At 35.8% G+C, this 24,749-nt stretch overlaps 1 protein-coding gene across 1 annotated transcript in view; it reads right to left on the reverse strand.

Moving 5' to 3' along the window:
* LOC120774197 (uncharacterized protein DDB_G0288805) overlaps positions 1 to 23,577 on the reverse strand; it is a 57,900-nt gene extending 34,323 nt beyond the window's left edge. Inside the window, exon 1 of the mRNA XM_040103635.1 lies at positions 21,908 to 23,577. Coding sequence (XP_039959569.1) covers positions 21,908 to 22,209 — 302 coding nt within the window. The 5' untranslated portion in view covers positions 22,210 to 23,577. The remainder of the gene's footprint in view (positions 1 to 21,907) is intronic.
* Between the last annotated feature and the right edge of the window lie 1,172 nt (positions 23,578 to 24,749).

The following is a 24,749-nucleotide window of genomic DNA, read 5'->3' on the forward strand; positions in this document are numbered from 1 at the left end:
GATAATAGTGATTCGAGTTATGGAAGTTCGACTGTATATAAAAGGTCTAAAGGTAGGGAGGTTAAGCGTTATTGCTTGCTGCTCAAAGCTGTAAAGTAGATTATTTGCTCAGTACATAACTGTAATGATGCTTTTCTAGATAAAACATAAAGTTACATTCGGAAATGATATTAAAAGCAAAAATACAAGTATCATACGCCACTTCCAGCACCACGTCTCGATTTTTCCGCAGCTACGAAACTTTTATTTGTGCCACAATTTACTATTACATGCCGCACAAGTGAGCCGCCAACAAAGTAAACTAAAAGCAAAATAAAGTTGCTTGGAGACTAGGAAGGTAAAGCAGAAATGTGAAAATGGCTTAAAATGCACGCACACATACATACATCATTGTATTCATACTCTTACTTCAGAGCTCAATAGCCTAGTAAGTCAGCGCAGTGAAGGGGCAGTAGCCAATGGTCGTGCTCAAGTAAATTAGAAGCAAAAATAAACTTAGCAGAGCCAAAAGGTAAATATTGCGGCAGGAGCCTTGGTACATGCATAATACGTATGTATGTATGTATATACTTCATATATACTTCGAGCAGCAGAATTGTGTGAAGAAAGTTGCCGTTTGCTATGAGCGCGTTTTTTGAATAACGGTACCAACACAACAGTCCAACATTGTCGAGCAATGCTGGCTAACCCAACTACCGAAACGAAAAGTTTTGTTTGCTAGCGTAGTAATGAAAAAGAGCCAATAACGACAAATTCAACAACAACAAAAACCAAGTTAGCCGTGGTAAACACACACACATATATGTACATACATTCTTCCACCTCAGTGGCTATGACAGCCTAGGTGTTGGACGGTCTATTTGTGCTGCTACTATAAATACATGTAAATGTGTGTGTGCAAGCGGCTGGTATGTATTACGTAAAGAAGAGCCATGAAAAGCGCTTCACGGCGGCACTGTCGCAACGTACAAAAATGCACAAATTGGTTAATGCCTAAAGTGGATGAAATCAGCTACAGCGCAGTAATGGAAGGGGACGCAGTAAAGTTAGTGCTACCTGTTATTGAATGCTGCTGCTGCTGCTGCTGCTGCTTCTGCATTGAGTAGCGCCAGCATGAATATTGTAGTTGTACGGCCTAAATGGCACGATTGTGGAAGCGTTGCTTGGCAGTTTGCAGCATTATTGTTGTTTGTGTTTTGTGTTTTCGGTTGGCTTTTTTACCACTCTCCGCTTTCAATTGACTGTTGCTATGCACAAAAGAATGACGAAATTTTAATTTGGCTCGGCAATGAATAGTTTTGCATTATGTGAGTTATCTCACATTTTTTAATATCATACACTTTGTCTTTTGTTGGCGTTCAATTGTGTTGGAGTTGAAAACAAAAACAAAATCAAAGCAGTTAAGAAAAATGTTCAATTTGAGAACGCTCGATTTTCAATGGAATGTGGTTTTGAGGTTTCGGCATAATTTTTTTAAGCTAGGAAGCTTGTTCGCTTCTAGTAACTGTTGCTGGCCGTTATAAGAGATTTGGTGCGTAAAATTTTATAATTGGGAAGACTGCAATTTTAATTTTTACTTCAGCTTTGTTGGTTGCACACTTTTCTAGTAAAATATCTTGACACTGTCTTCAATTCATTTACGTTTTTTAGTTTAAAATATTTTAGTCGGCAGTCCGAGTTTTCAATTGAACCAGTGTAAGAGAGAGCAACATTTTATGCCAAAATTTTCGACAAACTTATTCCCAACTTCAGGTAAGAAAATTGCATGCAAAGGCAGTTACGATATTGTGACATTTGCCAGAGGCGCATTGCACTAGTAAAACGAGCTAAGTCTAAGCATTGCGCCGAGCTTACTACATAACAGTTAGTTGACTTGCAGTAGAAAAGTATTTCAAAGCGCACACCCAGCGTATTTGTCAGGGCGGCAAGCAGGCAGATGATATGGAGTCAGCTAACATTATATTGTTGTTTGGACACTTCAGCGCCGAGTGCAGCAAACACAACTTCCTTTCAATGCTAGCTGCAGTGCATACATTACATATATGTATGTATGGTACATGCTACCTTTGCTACTTTAGCCTTATTGCCATTAGCACGCTTACACACAAACATGTGCTTCTCTAAAAAAAAACTAAGAGTTGCAGCCATAAAAAACATTGAAAATAATATACTATTCTGCTGTTTGTTGGTGTTGTCATTAATGTGCCTTCGTTGATTGTTTGCAACGACTGATGACTGTCAGTGTGAGTGAAGTTCTCCGCTTGCTGGCAGAGTGGCTTGGGCTTGACTTGCGGTCTACAACTTATTTGCCAGTTGGCAAATTGTCTTTTGTGCCAGCTAAGTGACTGCGTAGCTCGCTTTTAACTGTATGCATACCCATGCATTTGTGGCATGTCAGTGCGTGCGCATGTGTGTTGCACTCTCAGCTGGAAATTGCAGTTTTGCTCTGTTACTATGATTTTATTTTTGTTTTTTTTTGTTGTAGTTTTGCCATATAATCAATGTTGTTGTTGAAATAAAAGCCAAGTGTGAAGTAGCGTAATTGTATTGTAACAAGCAGAAAGATAACAAGGCAAAAGGCACACATAAATGCTCATAATTTACGTGCAATGTCGACACACACACAAACGGCTACAAATATGTATACAAATAAATATATGTTTCGCAAAATATAAGCAAATAAGCGCCAACTGTTTCCAAAAGTCTCATCACAAATGCAAGTGAGCGTACGCGTTTGTCCGTTTTATGTACATATACATACATATGTATGTATGGATTTCCGCACAACTATACATATGTATGTACGTATGTGTATAATATTCATATTTGTGGCATGCATGTGTGTGCGTTTGTATGTAAGACACCTAGTTTTAGCCAGCTAGCATGTACCCTTGGTACTGTGTTAAACCGCAAAGCTATAAGCGTCAGCAATAACATGGGTCCATAGTGTAACTTTGAGCTACGGATGGTTCTCGTATGCATGCAGCGTCAAAGGAAATCATACAAAAGCGCAAACATAGTTTCATACACAGATACATACATACATACATACATACATACATATGTGTATGTACATATATTTGTATTTGTTTGGAAATATTATGTGGATATACTATGGATGTCGGCGGTGCTGCCTGCAGGTAATATTGAGTTTTCAGACAACCAAATTTTGAGCATTCTCGCGACTCACATTTGTTTAAAAAATTAATATTTAGGTTTTGAGTAACATTTAAGGGATTAGGGTAGTCGGAATTTTCAAAAAATAAATATATATTTTTCATTATTATTTATGCAATTTTTAAATAAATCTGACAAATAGTATCGGAATTATAAGAGTTTTTAACTTAATGTTATCGCCTCCCAAAACTTTTTTAAACTGTTTCATTAGTGAATTTGATCTAAGGCTTTTATGTTTTAAATGTTGTTAACGGCTGTTTTTTCTTTAAAATCTGGAGAACATTTTCCTGAAGTCGCCATTTTATTAATTAAAAAAAAGCTTCGCTGATTTAAAAGATTTGTTGTAAATGTAAATGTCTCTAACAACACCTCACCCCTTAACTAATTATGTGCAATGAAATAATAATATTTTAATTTAATGTGTGCTGAAATATTTCACTCATAATTCAAATATTTCACTCGTATTATTTGATTTTAAAATTTCATTCAAAATATTTATTTTTTTGTCATTAAAAGTTACACTATTACACGCATAATATTTAAAAAAATTTAAAATAAAAAAAGTTTATTTTCAAAAGTTAAAAGTTCAAATATTTCACTCGTATTATTTGATTTATAATTTCATTCAAAATATTTATTTTTTTTTGTCATTAAAAGTTAAACTATTACACTCATAATATTTAAAAAAATTTTAAAATAAAAAAAAGTTAATTTTCAAAAGTTCAAAGTTCAAATATTTCACTCGTATTATTTGATTTATAATTTCATTCAAAATATTTATTTTTTTTGTCATTAAAAGTAAACTATTAAACTCATAATATTTAAAATACATTTAAAATAAAAAAAAGTTAATTTTCAAAAGTTCAAAGTTCAAATATTTCACTCGTATTATTTGATTTTAAAATTTCATTCAAAATATTTATTTTTCTTGTCATTAAAAGTTAAACTATTACACTCATAATATTGAAAAAAAATTTAAAATAAAAAAAAGTTAATTTTCAAAAGTTCAAAGTTCAAATATTTCACTCGTATTATTTATTTTCAAATTTCATTCAGAACATTTATTTATTGAAAGTAAGTTAAAATATTTCACACATTATATTGAATTTTTTAATTAAAAAATAATAATTTTCAAAAGTTCAAATATTTCACTCGGACTATTTAATTTTAAACTAGTATTTGACTCAGTAAATTTATTTTTTTGGAATTAAAAAATCGAGCGAGTTAAATAATTTGTTGAGTTAAATAAATTCACTCAGAATATTAAATTTTTTTGTAAATAAAAATGAGTTAAAATATTATTCTCAGAATATGTTTTTTTAATATTCAGTGGCAACACACAAATAAACTGCATTGCCGACACTTATCGATGTAGTAAAAAAGTTTTAAATAACGATTACGGAAATCAGTGCATACATACATATGCTTTTTTTAAATTTTTGTAATACGAAGTTGTCATGCGCAAGTTCAATAAATTAATTTGAATGAGTACATACATACATACATCATTCAATGCTTAAAATTAGCATTCTTTGTGTAAGCTACGAAAAAATGTGTCCTGCCTTTTTTCTCAAAACTGGTCATGATTTATTTTGCATTATAAGTGCATATGGCAACCGCAGGAGATCAGTGAACTTGAAAAAAAATGCACAAAAAAACAGAAAAGACAATAAGTAAGGAAGCGCTAATTTTGGGTGCAACCAAACATATTATACTCTTGCTACTTGAAAAAATCAAAGCCGTGGAAATACTTTATGGTGTAAAACGTCAACCTGAAGATCGAAATCCAAGCAATTTTATATATGCATATACTATATATAATTCATACACTGTCAGACATATAAGGTTTGTTAGAAAAACGAAAATTATTATAATTATTATATGTAGAACATGGAGAATTATCGACCAGATTTCATCTATTTTTCCCAAAACCACATACTATTAACATGTCACATACTGCAAAAGCAATTACATGGAGTAAAGTAATAGCCTTGACAGACGACAGCGTTAATCCGGATTAACTGCGCACTTAATCAGATCCATATTTGTAGGTGACAGACGGCAGCTATGCGAGTTTGAAACTCTCATAAACAGCTCATTGTCCTTTTTATAATATTTTCAATGAAAATTGACAGAAGATCAACATTACGGTTGTTAGCCGACCAATTTTTACCAAACCATTTTTTATTACAAAAACATATCAACACATTATTTTTAAAACTGCATCATAACATAGAAGTTTTATTGATATTATATTGAGAATTTGATAAACAGCTGTCAGGGTTGCTTGTATTTCATTCACAATAGATGAAAATTGGCCATTTTTAACAATGTTGCCAACGAAAATCTCACAAACTCCCTAAAATTTTGAGAGTTATTTTTGAATTCAGCAACGGAGTTAGCTGTGGTAACTCCTGAATTAATCCCGAAAAATGCAAGTAATCTGGTTTAACGCTGCCGTCTGTCAATGCTATAAGCCGGATATTCGAAAATCCTGATATTAGTTATATGAGGGATAGGTCAAGTTTCCATTTTTAACATACGTACATACCATCTAGTCCAGTCATTTAAGCTTAAATTAGGTAAGAATCTCGGAATTCGATACACCCATTTATATGTCTGTAAATACTTGTATATTGACACCCTAAAGTTGTCTCAAAACCTACATATGGTAGGGTATACCTACCGAGGTGAACTTACTATAATGGCTGGTCTAATCGGCAGAGAAGTACATACTATCCCTGAATTGCAATTATATATCTCACAAATTTGACCGATATTTTCTATCAAAAGTCAACTATAAGTATTGGAATCCAAATATTCGGTACCTAGGGGCTTGAACAATTTTTGTTGGATTTGAACAATTTTTGCTCATAAAGGCATTATTCGTGCAAAGTTTAATCCTGTTATATGTATTTATTGCTTCTTGATTTGTGGAAAGTAAAAGAATCAATTGGAATTGTGCCATATGGGAAGTAGGCGTGGTTACTGTCCAATTTCGCTTATTTTCACAACGCAACATAGAAATATGAACAAAATGCAACGTACTGATTTTTTTTGGAAATCGGTTTGGTCGGGTCCCGAGATATGGGATTTCACCAAAAAGGGGGCGGTGCCACGCTCATCGTCCAATTTTTACCCCTGTCCCTATTAAGCCTTATCATAACATCCGGCCGGAAAATTTGGCGTCTCTGGTGCATTTGGTTATCGATTTATCGCGCTTTTAGTAGTTTTGAACAGGGAGTGAACGGGATTTTCATCCGATTTCGTCCATTTCCACAGTATAGGTAGCAGTTATTGTAATTCGTGCAGAACGAATTTGGTTGTTGTAGCTTTAGTGGTTAGGAGGTATATATGTGCATACACTAAACTAGTTAGAGGGCAGGTGTTATGCCACTTTATAGGTTTTCGGCTAACTAATGGCGATTTGTGGGCGTGGCAGTGGTCCGATTACGCTCATCTAAGAAATCTTTTCTTTTACTAAGAAACTTGCGTACCAAGTTTGATCAAGATATCTCAATTTTTACTCAAGTTACAGCTTGCACGGACAGACAGACAGTCAACCGGATTTCAACTTTTCTTGTCACCCTGATCATTTATATATACATACATAACTCTATATCTATCTCGCTAAGTTTTAGGTGATACATACAACAGTTAGGTGAACAAAACTATAATACTCTGTAGCAACTGGTTGACTGGAGAGTATAACAACACCTAAGCTAAACGGAAGGAAAAATACAAATTTAAATGAATGAACAGAAAAATAGATTGGAAAAAGGCGGTTTCTGCGGCAGGGTTTAATTACAAAAAATTAACAACAACAATAAAACAAGTTAGAGCGGATTGTAAGCGCAATCGCAAGTGATTAACACAATTTATGAGAAAATGGGCAACACATACACACATCCCTAATTGAAATGCCTGTAAGCGAGCAAGTAGACAGGCTGATAAGCAAAAGTGGCACAGTTCTAAGAAGCTATGCGCATAGGAGAAATGTGGAAGCTGGACTTAGCCTGGTTCCAGCGTTGGATAGCGTGTGAAACCGAGAGCTTTTATAGCAATTTATAACGGGGCTTTTCGCGCAAGAAAGAAATTGAAAAATCCAAGTTAAAGCGGAGAAAGTGAGCAAGTAATAAAAAATTTAAACGTCAAAAGTACAACATTTTACATGCACAAATACATAGACATGATATACAGAAATAAGTTTACCAAAAAAAAAATTATTTTCCAATCATCTTCGTTTTTGACATTTATTTGATGTGCGCTTATTGTGCCTATATATGTTCATACATATGTATGTATTTCCATACGTTTATAAGAAATTGCATTGATACTCAACTATATTTAAACATTTTCTTCTTTTCTTTTCTGTGTTTTTGTTTCACTTTGCAACAGGTTGTAACAACAATTTGCCCTGATCTAATAATAACTGTCAAAGTCGTCAGCGACTTTCCAGCAGCAATGACCACTATTTTGTATACAAACGGAGCTGTCAACGCAAGGTTGCATCAGCACTTCCAAAGGCGAATGTACAGTGTTGAGTATCGCTCATGGATGCAAAAAGAAGCAAAGCAGAAAGTGAAGATGTCTGAAAGGTGTGTGTTAACAGCGCTACAAATTGTTAGCAACCACACAAACTGCTAGCCAGTTGACAATCCGACGGCTTATTAATCAACATACATATGTACATACATACATACATATTCAATGACGAGCGGTATTAGCGGCCTTTAGGTCGGCAGCGGTAAATTGCTGGTCAACTAAATGTAATTAGTTAGGCAGGCCTGTGTGTGTGTGTGTTGTGCCACCTACCGCTGTGGTACAGTGGCATCGCACCGTTTTTGTGGATACATAACATACACATTTATATACATACATATATATGTATATGTAAGCAACAGTATTGTAATGACGCAAAGCTCTTGATGTGCCACAGTACAATGTGAAAGTGGCGCCATGTTCCGTTTGTAGCAAGTGTGTATATTCAAATAGCTTGGCGCAAAGCGAAATATGACACAATTTCATGTTATCTCAATGCATTTGCGTTCGTTGTGGTAATTTGTCTTTAGATTATGTATGTATAGTATGCTGTTTTGCTGCACACCCTGCCAAAAATATTTTATTTGCAGTTTTTAGTGCAAATTTCATGTAGTGAAAGAGACGAACATACATATGTACAGCTGTGTTCTAAATAATAGGAGTGCCTCTGAGAAATATATTTAACCTAAAAAGTTTATCATGTCAGAACATGAACGTCAAGCACGCTTCAAGAAATATTTCTAACGGTACTCCGCGAGTGTGAGCTACCAAGTGGTATAAAACATTTTTATTTAAACAAAATCTGTAAAAAACTAAAAAGTAAGTATAAAAAAAAACCGATGGGATTTTATTTTAATTAATGGGTAGAGGAAAACATTGCAGCAACAAAAAGCGTGAAATCAGTAAAAATCTTAGAAAAAACGGGAAAGAAATACACGGGTGCTCTGATCAAATAATATTAAATGCTCTGTCCTACAAAAATAAAGCCGAAGCACGAAAACGCAAAACTACTAAAGAAATCAATCGACGAATATTCCAGTCGTCTAAAAAAGATCCCAAAGCTTCGTCTAGAGAAATAAATAAATGTCTAGGGCTTGGTGTTAGTGACGTAACAGTTCGTAGACGTTTACTGGAATATAATTTTTTTGCGCGGTGTCCGCGAAAAGTTCCATTGTTGACAAAGAAACATAATTTACCAAGGAACATGTCAACTGGCAACTGGACAAATATTTTGTGGACAGACGAATGTAAGGAAGTTTTATTTGGTGGCACAGGATCCGTCGTCCACCAAATACGGAATATAATCCACAATACACTTTTAAGACCGTCAAACATGGTGGCGCAAAGTGGGGAAGTTTCTCGTACAACGGCGTGGGACCAATCCATCTGATAAAAGAAACTATGGATCAGCACGTGTATGTGGATGTATTGAAAAAAGTTATGCTGCCATACGCGGAATGGAATACATGTACCATTAAAGTGGTTGTTTCAGCAAGATAACGACCCGAAGCATACAATTAAATAAGTATATACAATCTGGAATGGTTTCGGGTCAATACAGTTGAGGTTATGTCGTGGCCTCCTCAGTCGCCTAACTTTAATCCCATAGAAACTTTATGCGCAGATATTAAAAAGATGTTGCTGACCGCAGACCATCAAATACAAGAGAATTATGGAGCACAGCACGGGGCATGGCAGCAAATCCCGCTGAAAAGGTGTCGTGATCTGATCGATTCCATGCCCCGCAGATGTGCTGCATTAATAAAAAATGGCGGTTACTCGGCTAAATATGAAGTAAACTAACTTATACATATACTAGTCGTAATTTCCATTTTTTGAATTTATTATTAGTTTTATTGCATTTTGGTATGCACTCCAATTATTTTGAACACCGAATTATTGCGAATAACTTATATTTATTCGTTTACAGAGTATTACTAAAAATTTAAAAGTGCATAAAATGTACAAATTCGTGGTTAAAAAATAAAAAAAATAAAATCGTTGTTTTTGTTGGAAAACATAACTTTGTATTTTATATTGTGATGCACTCCAATTATTTTGAACACAACTGTACATATGAGACAAAATAATAAAATATATTATATTTAGTAGTAGGCAAGAAAACGCACTAAAGAGCAACGGTTCAAACAACGAACAGCAGTCTTGAATGCAAGCGCTGAGTATTGATGGTGTAATGCTACAAAAGCAGCAACAAACTAACAAAGAAGTTGTTGAGGCAGCAAGAAAGACGATTGCTTGTACACATTTGCACACACACAGTTGCACATATGCACTTAAGGTTTTTATTTTCCATTTGATTGCCTTGTCGCAGCGCAAAAACACACACGCGCGCACAAACACACTCGGCAAAGTCAAAGTCAGCAGGCAGCGTTGCAAAAACAAACCGCGGAGAAACAAATACAAAACCAATGCCATGATAAAACGAAACCGTAGTAACAACAACATTGTAAATAATCCTCGTAAACAAAAAGTGAGCAATCGGTTAAACGAGCAACTGGGCAAGCAACTCAGTGGTTGCCGATTGCGCTGAAAGCAACGGCAAGGCTGTGATTTCGTGCGGTAAATTTACTTGCATCAAGCGCATACAAAATACTTTTCAGAAATAATATATGTAATTATTATTTATAAGAAAATAATGATTTGAATTTTACAATTTTTGTGGTTCTTTCATCTTAGTTGTGTTTCTTTACTGGAAAAAAATTCTTAGCTCTGCTTCTAAATCGCGTGCCATTTCCAAAGAGCAATATAGGAATTAAAACCACGTTCCACATCCAACGCAACGAAATTGCCACCATAATGTGTGTGTGTGAGTAAATTGGCCGGAAAGCCAATATAGCAATCGCGTCGCAGCTTAAAGTGGCGCAAAAAGGGAACTACAACGGCAATGAAAAAGGCCGACCGGCTGCCAGCCACTGTGGCAGCCGCCAAGCAGTAAGGTTGAAAGGCGAAAAATGAAATAGCAACACAGAGCAATAAAGTCTAAAAGGTGCTTTGGCGGCAAGCAACTAACTATTGGCGAGTCATATTACTAGTTTTTTTGCCACATCTTGTTTTGTTATTTAATGTTGATGTGTTTTGCTTATTTTCATATTTGTTGGGTTGCATGCAACTGTAGTAAGCCTTGCTGTTGGGCAAACGAAAAAGAAACGCGCTTAAAAGTTAGCTCAAGTAAATAGCGACACATGACGACTGCTGGAGCGCTTTGTATTATTTTGGTTTGGTTTGCTACGGTTTGGCTTGGGTTGGTTGGCGTGGCACGCACAACATTGTCACATTCGCTATTCACTGGAGAGCAGGCGCAGCTACCGACTGCCACTACTTGTAAGGCTCGAGCTTGTCGCGGCTTCTGCTGCAGCTGTTGCTGTTGAAACGCGAAAAATAAAACAAACTAAAAACAATGCAATATTGGAGTGGCAACTGAGTGCGCGAACAGTCATGCAACAGCGCGACACAACACTGCTACCACTAACATCAGCACCAGCACCAGCACCAGCCTTTCAAACAACAAACAGCAGACAGCAATTCCATTTTATTTTGTTTGCACAAAAAATAGTGGCGAGTAAAAAGTGGAAGCAGAAATTTTTTTATTTGGTTGTAGCTCGCTATATGCCGCGGTGTGCCAAAACAAGAATATAAAGTTCCGAAAAATCGTGAAGACGACACTAAACAATTGCAGACTGTTCAAACTCGTTGTGCAAGCTGCATGCGGAACTATGGAACGCGCCAGGCCGAACGCGCAGACAAGTTGCTTGGTTTGATATTATTTATTTAAAACTCGCAATTTTAGTGCCAAATATTTTTTTTTTTTTGCGGAAAAAATAGAGACGGTATTATGTAATATAACTTTCTATAATGCAAGACTTGTTGTCGTTGTTGGCAAACACTCTGTCTGCGGCTAATGCAGATCCACTTGAATCAACGGAAGCAATGAACTAGCGTGTTACAGCAACAAATAAAATAAAATATAAGTGGAGCTTCAGTAGTGTTGCTAAGAAGTGCTGACAAAGCTGTGTAATGAACATGCCAGCAGACAGTGCCACGCCTCGAGTTGACTACCACATGTCTAACTAAAGTGTCCTAATCAGCAACGCCTCTGCATACTTCAATATCTATTGTGGTCATCAATCAATTAGTTGTCACTTCAGCAGTGGCAAGCATGCAACAGACAAGCAGACAGCGAGGACGCTCGACTTCTGAAACATTAAAGCTGGGTGGGTTAAAAAACACATTGCTGGGCGGCACTTCATTTACGCTAGCCTTGGCAGCTCTGCCAGTTTACGCTGACCGTTGTTAGCAAAGCAGCGATGGAGGTCTGAAGTCACTAGGCCGCTAGCGTCATTTGTAGGAGCATAAGAACATATGATTTATGCGCTTAAGGCTAATTACAGTGCTGGAAGAACAGATTAACTTTGGAAGAAAAATTGCAAAAGTATTCAGCAATCGTTATTTGAAGATACCGAGCTTGTAAAGGTTCTAGAAAATGTGTAACACTTCTTAAGCTGTTCCATATTAAGTATATGGAAAGTATTAAAGCTGAAGCCATTGGGAGCGTAGAAAAATAGACAAACAGGAAAAGGGAAAGTTGTAAGACAAAAGCACCCTTCGTCTTGTCACGCTTTGAAAGCACGGAAAACTTTTAAAACACTTGCGTTGCTGCTAACGGCGAAACCACGCAAATACGAGTACAATGGGTGAAGTTGAAAAATTGTTTAAGTAAGCTTCCAAGGCAGCTGCACTGAGCACGTTGCTGCGGGTTGTGAAGCGAGCGAGCTTGGGTGCAGCCGACAGGCATGTGGGGCGTATGCTGTAACATTTGGGGGTGTGTAGCTGAGCAAACTGAGGAGTTTGATGCAAAAAAATATACAAAACTAGAAAAACTTACGGAATAGGAAGCGCTATGTACATACATTTGAAGAAGAAGAAACAAAAGCGGATTTTTGATGAGGAGCGAAGCGAATAAACGCTGTCATCTCGTACTACCAAGCAATGTGTGGGCGGCGGAACACAGTGACATCCACAAAACACATAATGACAGTAGCGGAGCAAGTGCGAAAGATTTGTGAAATCGCGCAGATGGAGCGCACACAAAAGAAATATACAAGGAAATTGCAAAGAAAGCGATTGAAAATAATTTATTTATGATGCTGCGAAAAAGCGTGCTGAGCTGACTTACAACAAGTGAGATACGCATACACATACATACATACATACATACATACATACATACATACATATGTATGTACGTATGTAAATACATATACAACACATATAAAAGTATATGTGTGTTAAGAATTGGATGAGCGGATTTGAGTTTTGGCCGAGTCAAGTGGCGTGTTTGTGAATACATGCCACGAAATGGTGCACAGTGAGAGTCCACGATAAATGCGACTAATACGAAATAAAAACTAACGGTATATTGCTAAGCCGACCGCGCAAAAGCGAATATGAAGTTAAAGGTAGGTAATAAAAAATATAGCAAGGAAATAAAAACCATTTTAAATCTACATACGTATGTATGTGTTTGTATGTGGGCAGGTATGCAACAAATGCTGAGCATTTTGAGGAAGCATAATTTAATATGTCCAACGAATGGTCCTGGTATCAGGTATTGGTAAAAGTACAAAACTTTAGACATATCCAAAAACACGTTGCATGCAATGACAGACTCACGTTTGCAACAAGCAGTGGGGCGACGTGCAAAACGCAGCCGCACCACGGCATAGCTAGAGTTAAAACGGCACGCGAGCACTTGGGAAGTACTTCAAAGCATATGAGCGCACACGCGCTTGTGTGAACTGCAAGTGACGTATACATACATACATACATGCACATATTGTCTGTACCATATGTGACTTACGCGCTAATGTGTGATGTGTGGAGCTGCGAACGACTGTTATTGAGCGCCGCTTGCTTACCCACAAACGGCTAACATCCAAGCCGAAAGACAGCACAAACCGAAAGCCAGCAACAAATGTCTATATGTATAATATATGCAGATGTGTGTACTTAGACTACAGTTCAACTTAGTTCAGTTTGGTTGTTAAGCCCAAGCAGCGTTTCACAAATCTAGAATGACTCGGAGCGCGGCAGCAGGTTTCTTTGACGTCACAAAGGGCACTACAACGTACTGCCGCTGCGCCACGCCGCGCACTCATTTGCTACGCCCTACGCTTGGACCGAGTACAAAAACAACAAATACTGTCAGTGCACAGTTATTGGGGCGCACAGATTTTAGTGTAGCTTGTGTGGCGACCAAGTCGGCAGTTGCGCAATTGTGTTAATGTGTACAAGCATGCATATACATACATGCATACATACATAAGTATGTATGTACAATAAATGTGTAAGGTATAAAAAGGTATTTACAGACAGTTGTGCGAGCAACTCGCTGCCTAAGTGTAGTGATGAATGGTTGCTTGTCTGGCTGCTTGGTCGCATTCGCTGTGGCTGCCTTATTGCTTAGTTGAGCGCTTGACTAGAGGTTGACTGTGTGTGTGTATGTGGCTTTGCACTACATCATCAACGTGAAGAACAGCAATAACAGCAGCAGAAACTTTGTTAGAAGCAATTTATCGTTTTGTTTGTGTGTGTGTAGATACATAAATATGTATGTATTATTTGGAGATGTATTTATGTTTTGCCGTGTGTCATTACATTTGCTGTCGTTTTCGCCAAGTGGAACGTGATCATTTTGGCGTTTCTCTTATAAGCTATTGTTATTGTTGGCTTATCGCATAATATCTGTTGTGTGCCACTCTGCCAATTTTATGTAGTTTTTTGTTATTTCACTGCTCTTTTATAAGCATTGCAACACGCACACTCGCTACTGAGGGTCAAGCCTGTTATTTATTGTTTGAGTTATTTACGCAAAATTTATGTATTTAAGTATGTATGTATGTACAGTTGTCCACAAAAAAATAGGAGTGACCACATGAGAAAAACGAATTGTTAATTTTCATTAACAAAAATGTTTTTTTTTTTTTTAATTTTTGCACAATGTAATTTGTTAAAGATCTATTAATATTTCCAGATTTCACCTATTTCAATTAAACATAAAAAAATCGTATATCGCAGTTTATATGAAGTAAACTAAAAAACTAGTTCCACAAAAAATAGGAGTATTTTATGTAATACCAGACCGTTCTTTAATTTTGATATACATACATATAATGCTTCCAAAGTTTCACAGAATATTAAAATAATTAATATTTCGTTGAATAACCTCAATTTTTTTTAACACAGCATCACATCTCCGAAGCATGGAGTCTATGAGATTCTGGCAACGTTTTGTTGGTATTATTTTCCAAGCCTATTTCACTACTTGCCATAAATCTCACGAATTGGTTGGTTTCTCTTCAGCTACTTTCTTCTTGACATCTGTCCACAGGTTTTCAATGGGGTTGAGGTCAGGAGACTGAGTAGGTCACTACATATCCTGAACTTCATTGACCCTAAACTATTTTTTGCGCACTTGCTAGTATGTTTAGGGTCATTATCCCGTTAGTATATCCAAATCAATGGCATATTTCACGAGGCATGTGTCAACATTACCTCATATATTTTGACATATGCCCTTTGGTCCATGACGCCTTCAATTAAGTGAATTTGACCAACACCACAATGTGAAAAACACGCGGCCGTTGATTTGGCATCGTTATGTATAACGGTTTTTATGGTAAACCGGGGATTATATTCTAAGTTAGAGGGACGTCGGACAAAGTTCCTAGAGCCTATACTACCAAATAACTCAACTTTGGATTCGTCTGACCACAATATGTTTCGCCATTTAGATGCGGGTCAGGAGCCATGCTCTTTTGCAAATTGTATGGGGGCTTCCTTGTGTTTCTTTTTTAATGGGGGTCTTTTTCGTGGACTTCTGGCAAATAATGCTCTTGGCGGAAGCAAAAGAATTAATTCTGCAGTGGCGTACTATATTGCGATCGTCTGCAGTGGATGTTTTGCGCTTTTGTCTACTAGTTTCATTTTTGTTTCTATAATTTAAGGCATTTGCTATCATTTGAGGAGCGTATTTTACGATTTTTTGGATCTCTTTGTAAGTTTTTCCTAGTTTTCTCAATTTTTTATCGTTTTCCGCTTTTTATCTGTACAATGATTTCCTCTACCCACTGGATTAAACCCACTAATTTAAATTGCTGCTAGAATATGGAACTATACTTACTATTCTAATTTTGTGAATATTTTTTATTGTCTATTTTGAAAACGAAAGATCTAACACTCCTATTATTTTGTGGAAAGCAATAACAAGTGTCTTCCAGAACTAGTAAAGCAGAAGTTGAATAACAATCATCACAATAAAAATTTGTTTTGTATTTTAATGCTAGTATCCCGTTATGTGTACCGTTATTGTTTCGCGTCATTTACATACATGTGGTTGAAAAAAGTTATGCAGCCAAACACATTTTTCAGATTGGCACTCCTATTATTTTGTGCACAACTGTACGTGCAAGTACACCCAGAACTATTCTCAGAGGCCATATCTCACTCGAGAATAGTTGGGAACACCTGCCAACTAGTCTGTTCAGTCTCTTCCTCTTAAGTCTAATTTAAATTTTCGATAGTTGGCAACGCCAAAAACGAAAGAGAATGCAAAAAACAAAACAAAAAAGAGAAAGAAGAAAAAGAAAGGGGAAAAACAGCTGATGTCTCCAACCACAACGGCAAAACAAAATTTATAACCACGTCAGGAATAAAGGGTTGTTAAACTTATTCCAGTGTGAGAGCGCCCCAAAATTAGCGTTTTTTATAACGTTTTCCATTATGGCCAGATTGAAAAAAATAATTATTTGTGGGCATTAAATTGAAACACCCAACATTTAATACGAATAAAGACTACTATATAGTTGTTGTTTATTATATGTAGAAACTATTTAAATCTTTTTAAAGAATGTTATAACAACTGACTTTTGTCCTTTCAATACCCAATAATAGGATTTAAGCTTGTTAGCTCTCAATCATTAAATGTTTTTAATCATTTTCCATTGAAAATATACTATGATGCTTCAAATTACAAAACCTTTCATCAAATACCTTTAAATTTCACAAATTCATTTAATTTTCATTTTTATAAGTGGTCTTGAACGATGCAACTAATCCCTCCGTTTACATATTTTTTTGGTAAGATTTCAATCTGGCCATCGCTCGTTTCCAATTGCTAAACGTCAAAACCTACTGAACTCGATTAGCTGTCAAAGTTCAGTAGGTTTTGACGTTTAGCAATTGCTCTCTCACTTCCAGTGAGAGAGGAGTTAAAGATCTCTTTATCTCTGACCACGTTGTGCCTGAATTTCTGTTCTCAGGGCAAACAATTTTATTTAAAAAAACAAAAACAAATTTGCCGCGGAAAAATGGGCAGGTATGTAAAATAATTTAATATAAGATACAAAATTGTACTTATCTCTTTCGATTTTAATTGCGTCCGTCACCTGATTGTTACAGGGGAAACAAATTTAGCCAAAGCTGCCTCAAAACACTTGGAAAAAACTAAGAAAACACAGGACCGCGTCCGCTTTGCACAATCACATGTGATTGGTTATATTACTATATGAATTGTATGTTGTAATGACTTAAACCTGCAATATTAATCAGTTGCTTGTAAAGTACTTAAATTAAATAAATTTATAAAACATTATGCCTAATTACGATTTTTAAGCGGCAACAAGTTTTCGATTGATCTAAAAGTGACTAGTTTGAAACTAGTAAGATAACGTTGCTGAGCACACTTGCATTCGCCTTCCTTCGCTCTTACTTCAGTAACCACACAATAATTTCAATGTCTTTACACGCTTTTGTTGCTATGATTCTCATTTTGCCTTCATACATATACAACTGTTCATCTCTATTTTACATTCATTCACACATACTTATTTGCATATGTATGTTTGTAGATATACAAATGCTTATGAAATTGACTTTTTTCGTTTTGCTTATTTTTACCACGCTTTGCCGGTGCACTACCGCTTTTCAATGCTTGCAGCTTAGCGTTTGTTATAATGTTTGTGGTTGCTTTTATTGCTTTGACTAGTGCTTAAATGAAATCCCGCTGTTCTGTGCAGTAACATAGCTACATACAAATGTTTGTATATATGTATGTAAATATGTGCATGTGTATATACAGTAGTAATTTTGCATGAACGACTTTGCCGACACGTCAAGCCCAATGTATGCATGTACACATGTATGCATAGACTTACACCCAAGTTTATATGTATGTATGTTTGTATGTAAAGTTGTGTCACTAAAGGCAGGTTAAAAGCACGCATACATAGTATGTCTATTTGCGTATATGTTTTGCAGTTGGCATGAGCTTGGCCTGAATTTATGCTCTTTTAAATATATCGACGATGTTGACGGCTACGAAGATGCTTAGAATAACTCAAGCCATAAGCTGAATTAAAAGCGCAAAATTTCCGATACGTTTCTGCACAGTATTTATATACATACCTATCTATGTATGTGTGTATCTAAGTATGCACACATGTAAACATGTAAGCATATGTATTATTGTATTCCTAATTTTATTTTGTGTTTCATATCCGTATGTGTTTTCACAGATCACCAATCATTGAAAATATGCCTCAATATTTAATACAAGATTGCAATATTTTACTTAAGCATCGTGTAAAGTTGCACAAAAATAAGCTTCTGTAAGATTTCGAACTGTTCGTAAAGGAATGTGAATCTTAACAACTTTCGTGGTTTTTATGCTTTTCCTTGATCGCAAGTTGAGATACATAACTTGATGATACTAGAAATCCAAGAGGGATACTTAAAATGCCATTAAGCGAAAACAAATAAATGGCAATATATGTACATATGTATGTATGTATGTAAAACATTCGGTTATACCCGAAGTGAGCGCTTCCTTATTTATTTTTTTTTGATCAGTTCCTACTTTTTAAGCTTTTCTGCACTTTTTGCTTTCTTTTTTCTCCAGTTGCGAGACAATTTCCTTATTTTTACAATAACAAAGAATAAGTGCGCTCAGTTTTTTATTTACAGATACATATTATATTTTTAAAACTGCTATTTAAAAACCACAAACTCCGTACGAGCACATAGTAAGGGGGCACGAATTATTAATAAGAAAGCAGGAAGTTAACAAGTTTGACGAAACTTTTGTAGCAAACTCGTGTGCTTTTTTCCAATGTAAAATGTGTAAATTATCAACGTATCTGATTTTAACACATTTTTGGGTTAAATAAAACTTTTTTAATTTCGTATATAATATTTACATTTTCTTATTATTTTTTTTGTAAATATTTGCACAGTATCAAAAATTAGTTGGAAATCTTAGAAAATATAGTTTTGAGTTGGAGTTTCAGAATGCGAAAATTATTTTAATAAATAATGGGTTGTCAAAAAAGTCTTGCGGTGTTTTTATTGAATTTTTTTTTATTGAAATTGAAATGAATTTTAATGACTCATGCCCAGCTCATGACCGATGCTACGGCTGCTACTATGCCGGTCTCTTTCGACCAATTCAGCGATTTTATCGCAATTTTCGACGACAGGCCTTCCGGAGCGTGACGCATCTTCGACCACCTCTACACCAGAACGAAAACGTTGAAACCATCGTTGTGCGGTGGAAATGGAAACTGTATCGGGTCCATAAACTGCACAAATTTTATTGGCGGCTTGAGATGCATTTTTGCCTTTATCGTAGTAGTACTATAAAATATGCCGTATTTTCTCTTTATTTTGCTCCATGTTTGCGACGCTATAACGCACGAACGACTTAAAAGAAACGTCAATCAATCAAACACGTGTTAGCGCGTGAAATGAGCTTTCCAAAAAGGTATAGCATGACCCGATGCGACGAATAAAACTAGAACTACGCGCTTTCAGCGCCAACTAGCGAAAATACCGCAAGATTTTTTAATATTATTTTTAATAGTTTAAAGTTGTACAGTTTTTTGATATACATAAGTACATTGATTTTTGAGTTTTCATTAAAATTCGCTTTGGTGTTTACATTTGTCAATATTTTGTTTGTAATAGAAATTCCTTATCAATTTGCATTATTTTTACGCACTATTAAGCGTTAGGCCACATTACACATGTACATACAAACGTAGCATGTATATAAAAATAGCTAATTCCATATGTAGAAACGGCTGCAGCCGCAAATTTATGTGAATGCATATACACACATATGTATGTATGTATGTATGTATGTATGTATCCATATATGTACATATACATATGTATCTGCAGCAGTTCAGTTCAATTAACTAGTGTTTGTATGTAAATGTACATATGTATAAATAAATTAAGCATTCATCAAACTAGGTTGTATGTAGTGGCATGTGTGTGATTTTCCGTGTAGCAAAATGAGGAATTCCCACTAAAATTACGAATTGTGCTAAAAATAAATATGTGTATAAATGTATAACAAAGCCAAAGTCACATGCCGGGTGCATGTATGCTTGTGTATGTCGTTTTAAATGTTTTCAAATATTTCTGAGAAAGTGTTGCTCAAGATTATTACAACTAAAAGTAATATAAATTAATTCAGGTTAACGGGAGAGTTTTTTTTTTAATATTGATAGTAGTAAAATTGTAACGGTAGTTCCAAAGTTACAGAGAAAGTAAACATTAAAAACTTATTTAAAAGACATTTTTAATTCACTATTGATAATCTTTTCTTTTTAAAAAACTATGTATGTATATCTTGGACACAAATCAGTGACGAAAATCTACATTCACACACCTCTATACACACACATACATATGTACATAATTATCGCAGTTAAGTGTGTGAACCATCAAGCTGTAGAGAGTGAGCGGAGCAACAGCAAGCGCAGCTTCCCGCACAGGAAGCCAAACTTTCATGCGCATTAGTAGTAGGACATTAAATCGATGTCCGCATAATCGACGAAACAACGGAATAAAAATGGTAAGACATGGTAATAGCAGCAAAATGGCATATAAAAGCAAAAAAGAAAAAGAAAAAATCGCTCAGAATACCCTATAATCGAAGAAGACACACAAAATCTTAAACAAATCAACGGAATGAGCACTTGAAGAAAAGAGGAAAAAACGGTTTTACGCTTCGGCAATTCAATTAATTTTCGCAGAACGAAACGAATCGTACGCTTCGAGCTGCTGGCTACAGCCAAATATGAGATGGGTACTTTTTTATATTACTTTATTATTGCTTCGTAGACTTGTGCGCGCGAGTTGTTAATTGTCGCACCGCGTAAACGACAGCAAAAATAATAACAACAACAACAGTACGCCATATGGGCAATGCAGGCGCAGTGACACGTGGCTCGGTCAAACAGGCCAGCCAGGCAGCAAACGGCAGGCCGCTGAGTGAGCGCGGTGCAGTATCTGCTCAAGTCGTTTCAGTCAGTGCGGCGAATATCCGCATTTTATAGTTCGTAGCAGATAGATGTTGGGCTTGTCGTAGTTGTTGTTTGTGTGCTTATTTGTGCGCACACTTTTCGTTGCTGATAAAAATACTGAATAAGTCATCAGCACTTGTAGCGCTGGCGTTATTATACATAAGTATAGCGATGAGCTAGCTTATTGGAAAATGCGTATTCACGTTGACCCAACGCTGTGCGCTTCGTCGCATATGCAAAGGCACATCAATTTGTGGTAGTGTTGTACATACATACATATGTATATGTACATATACATACATATGTACAATTTATGCACAACCGCACAATTTTCCACAATAAAATAAGCCAAAGTCCTACATTGGAGGGAGCTAAAGCTTTATGATAAGCAGGAGGGTTCATAAAACACTATTTTTTTCTAATCAACTGTAGTTTTAATGAACTAAAAATATGATGACGTCATCTGATTGATATTTTTATATTTATTTTCAATTCTTAATTAATTTAATTAGTCTTTGATTTTTTTAATTTCATTAATTTTTTACTTATGTATACATATGTCCTTTATATTTATATACACACATAAATACATACAACATATGTATGTATGTATGTACATATATACACATACATATGTATACTACTTAATTAATCACTGGCCTTTATAAGGCTCTTTACTGCTATTTCGCATCTCAACCATTATTCTTACAAACATACTGTATACAATCGTACACACATTCATACAGGCATACGTAAGTACGTAGCGTAAGTATCGGTAACTCCACTTCACTCGTACTCACCTCGGCAAATTCGCCAGGTAGCGTGACTGCTTCTCCCGCCGCAGCTCGTCGGTTAGACGACAATACGTATTATTGATGCACACGCTACGGCGGAGATTCGTCTCCGAATCCTTGATGCGCTCCAACTTGTGCGCACACAATTGCAATATGCGTTTGCGTTCCTCGCGTTGACGCAGCTTTGGCGATATCATGGGCACACGCGAGCGATGATGATGATAGCCGATGGGCGAGGAACGTGGCGGACCAAACATATCGGAATCGTCGTCGCAACCGTTCACTGTTGTTGTTGTCGGCAAGGTCATTTTGCTTTTACTTGTTGCTGTTACTTTTGTTGCGCGCCTTTCCTTTAATTCCGTGTAGATTAATATACAATAACAACCACAAGTGTTGTTGCTTCACCTTCGTAAGAGTTTCTCGCTCGCTTGAAGTTTGTTTATTGCTTTGTTGTTGTGTCCACTTCTTACTCGCTTTGGCTTTTAATTGAATTTCTCGCACAATATTTTTGCTCTACCGCTGTGCTACGCTTGTGCGCTGTGTGGTGAATGGCGTCGCGTTAAGTGTGGTGAAACTGGAGTTGAGTAACGTAGCGTGTGGTAATTTGCCACCAAGTCACAGACTTCACCCTTTTGAGTGGACTTGTTGTAAGTTTTGAGAAAATTTTCGCCACTGCTATTGTTTGTACGTGTGAATGTGTTTGCTAAGGGCAACTTAAGTGTCTTTCAAAAACGATATGCCAGTTTTTTCTAGACTTACTGTTTAGTTTTTTTCTTGCAAATTACTTATCATTTCTTATACTTTGAGATTTCTATTTTTTTATTGTTGTTATTTTTAGCTTTGTATTGTGCACCTTTTACGTGTACATTTAACTCAAGAGTGTTACACATCTATTTAAGAGCGCAGAAAAACTTGTTCAACCACTTGGCTGCCGCGTGTGTGTTCTTGCCTGCGTTGTAACGTTTGGTTTTTTACGTGTTTGTTGTTTTGATAGATCACTGCAATTGCAATTTGTTGTTAGTTGGCTGCCGTCGCCGTCGCCGCTGGTGCTTCTGCTTCTCTTGTCTGTTGCAAGGCAAACCACAATTTATTTCCACTTAATTATTTTTTTGTTTTGCTGTTGCTGCAACTGTGGCAGATTGCTGATTTGTCTTGCTTTTAGCTTTGGCCTTTTTTGTGTGTATGTGTCTGTAATGTTTTGTCACTGAATTATTCAATTTTAATTTAAATTACATAAATACTCATATATTTGCACATGTTTTTTTTTGCAGGAAAATCTCTTCTGGATTTGCAAAATGTTGGTTTAATTTTTTTCCTAATTGTTTTTTATAATACAATTTTAATGAGATATAAACTTTTAGCTCCTTGATCACTTTTAATTTTTTAATGGTGTGCTCTATTCAATTAACACGCTTGTGGTTCATTGCACTTTTCCGTTTCACAAAAATTTGCTGCCAAAATTTCCACAGAATTGTTGTTGTATTTATAATTTAATGATATGCAAATAAAACACAAGCCCACTATTTTATCTGCAAATAGGTATGGTTGTGGTTGTGCTTGTGGCTGCTTCAATGTAATGCACGTTTAGTCACTTCATTAACACTCAATAATTGAATCACCAAAATAAGTATGTATGTATGTATGCACCTACTTCTTTATTATATATTTGAGTTTTTAAAATGCACTTGAATTTTTCACAATTACTTAAATTTTATATGTTGTAAAATTATTATTATTTTTTTATTTACTAACATATATTTATTAAAAACGTTGAAAATTCAAAATAATCCACGGCCTTTTGAATTTTCACGCTTTGGCTTTTTAATGTTTTGCAAATGTTTGATTTATAGTATGTTGATTAGTTTATTTCTTAATGTAATTTCTCTAATTGCTGTTAATACGTTTTAAACAATTGCACAAACGCTCTGAATATAGTATATACAAAATATTATTTACACAAATTTTAAATTTTTGCTTTCTTTTAGTTTTTTATTACTGTTGTTTTTATTGCAAATCCTTGCGTATAATATTTGTCGATAATTTTAACAATTATGCACTTAATTAATTTTACAAAAATTGTTTATGAAATTTACACAACTTTAATACTATTTAGCATGTTTTTGTTGTTGTAGTTATTGTTATCAACACACAATTAATTAATTATGATTATGTTGTTCAGTTACAGTTCAGCTATTGCCATTACTACTACAGTTCATTCGCTAGTAATGCATTTGTTTGTTGTTGTTGTTCTTCTCCCGTTTGCCTCTGTGCTGATACCGTGAGTCTGTGTGTGGCTTTTGCTTTTCATGTAAGCGAGAGTCTCTTTGCTTTTGTTGTAGACAGATAGAGCTCTAGCTAGCTGGTTAGTTGGCGTTTAGTGTTTGTGGTGAAAACAAATGTTCCGCGTATATTTTCAAGCACGTCCACACGGTTCTCACGTTCACAGTGAACTGAACTGTAGTCCACCCGTCAATTGGCTGTTTGGTTCGGCTGATTGTGGCAAACCGACTGATTTCAACTGACAGACGGCAAGCAGGCGGAAGGCTGAACAATGTACAGCGACATAACAGTGCGCTAACAGAATCAACAGCCTGACGACTGCCAACAACAGCAGAGGGCCGTTTACCTATGTGACGTTATAGACATTTTGGGGTAAGGCCAATAGTTCATACATACAAACATATGTATCTCGATATATGTATGCATATGTGTAGCTCTGGCTGCAAATGCGAGGCAATGAAGTCGCACCAGCTAAGGCAGATAAACAGTCGACCGCAAAGAGCACGAGAGAGCGCTCATGTTGCATTTGTTGTATGTATGTAGGTAGCTGGAATGTATGTATAATGAT

This window comes from Bactrocera tryoni, chromosome 4, assembly GCF_016617805.1.
Source record: "Bactrocera tryoni isolate S06 chromosome 4, CSIRO_BtryS06_freeze2, whole genome shotgun sequence".
NCBI lineage: Eukaryota > Metazoa > Arthropoda > Insecta > Diptera > Tephritidae > Bactrocera > Bactrocera tryoni.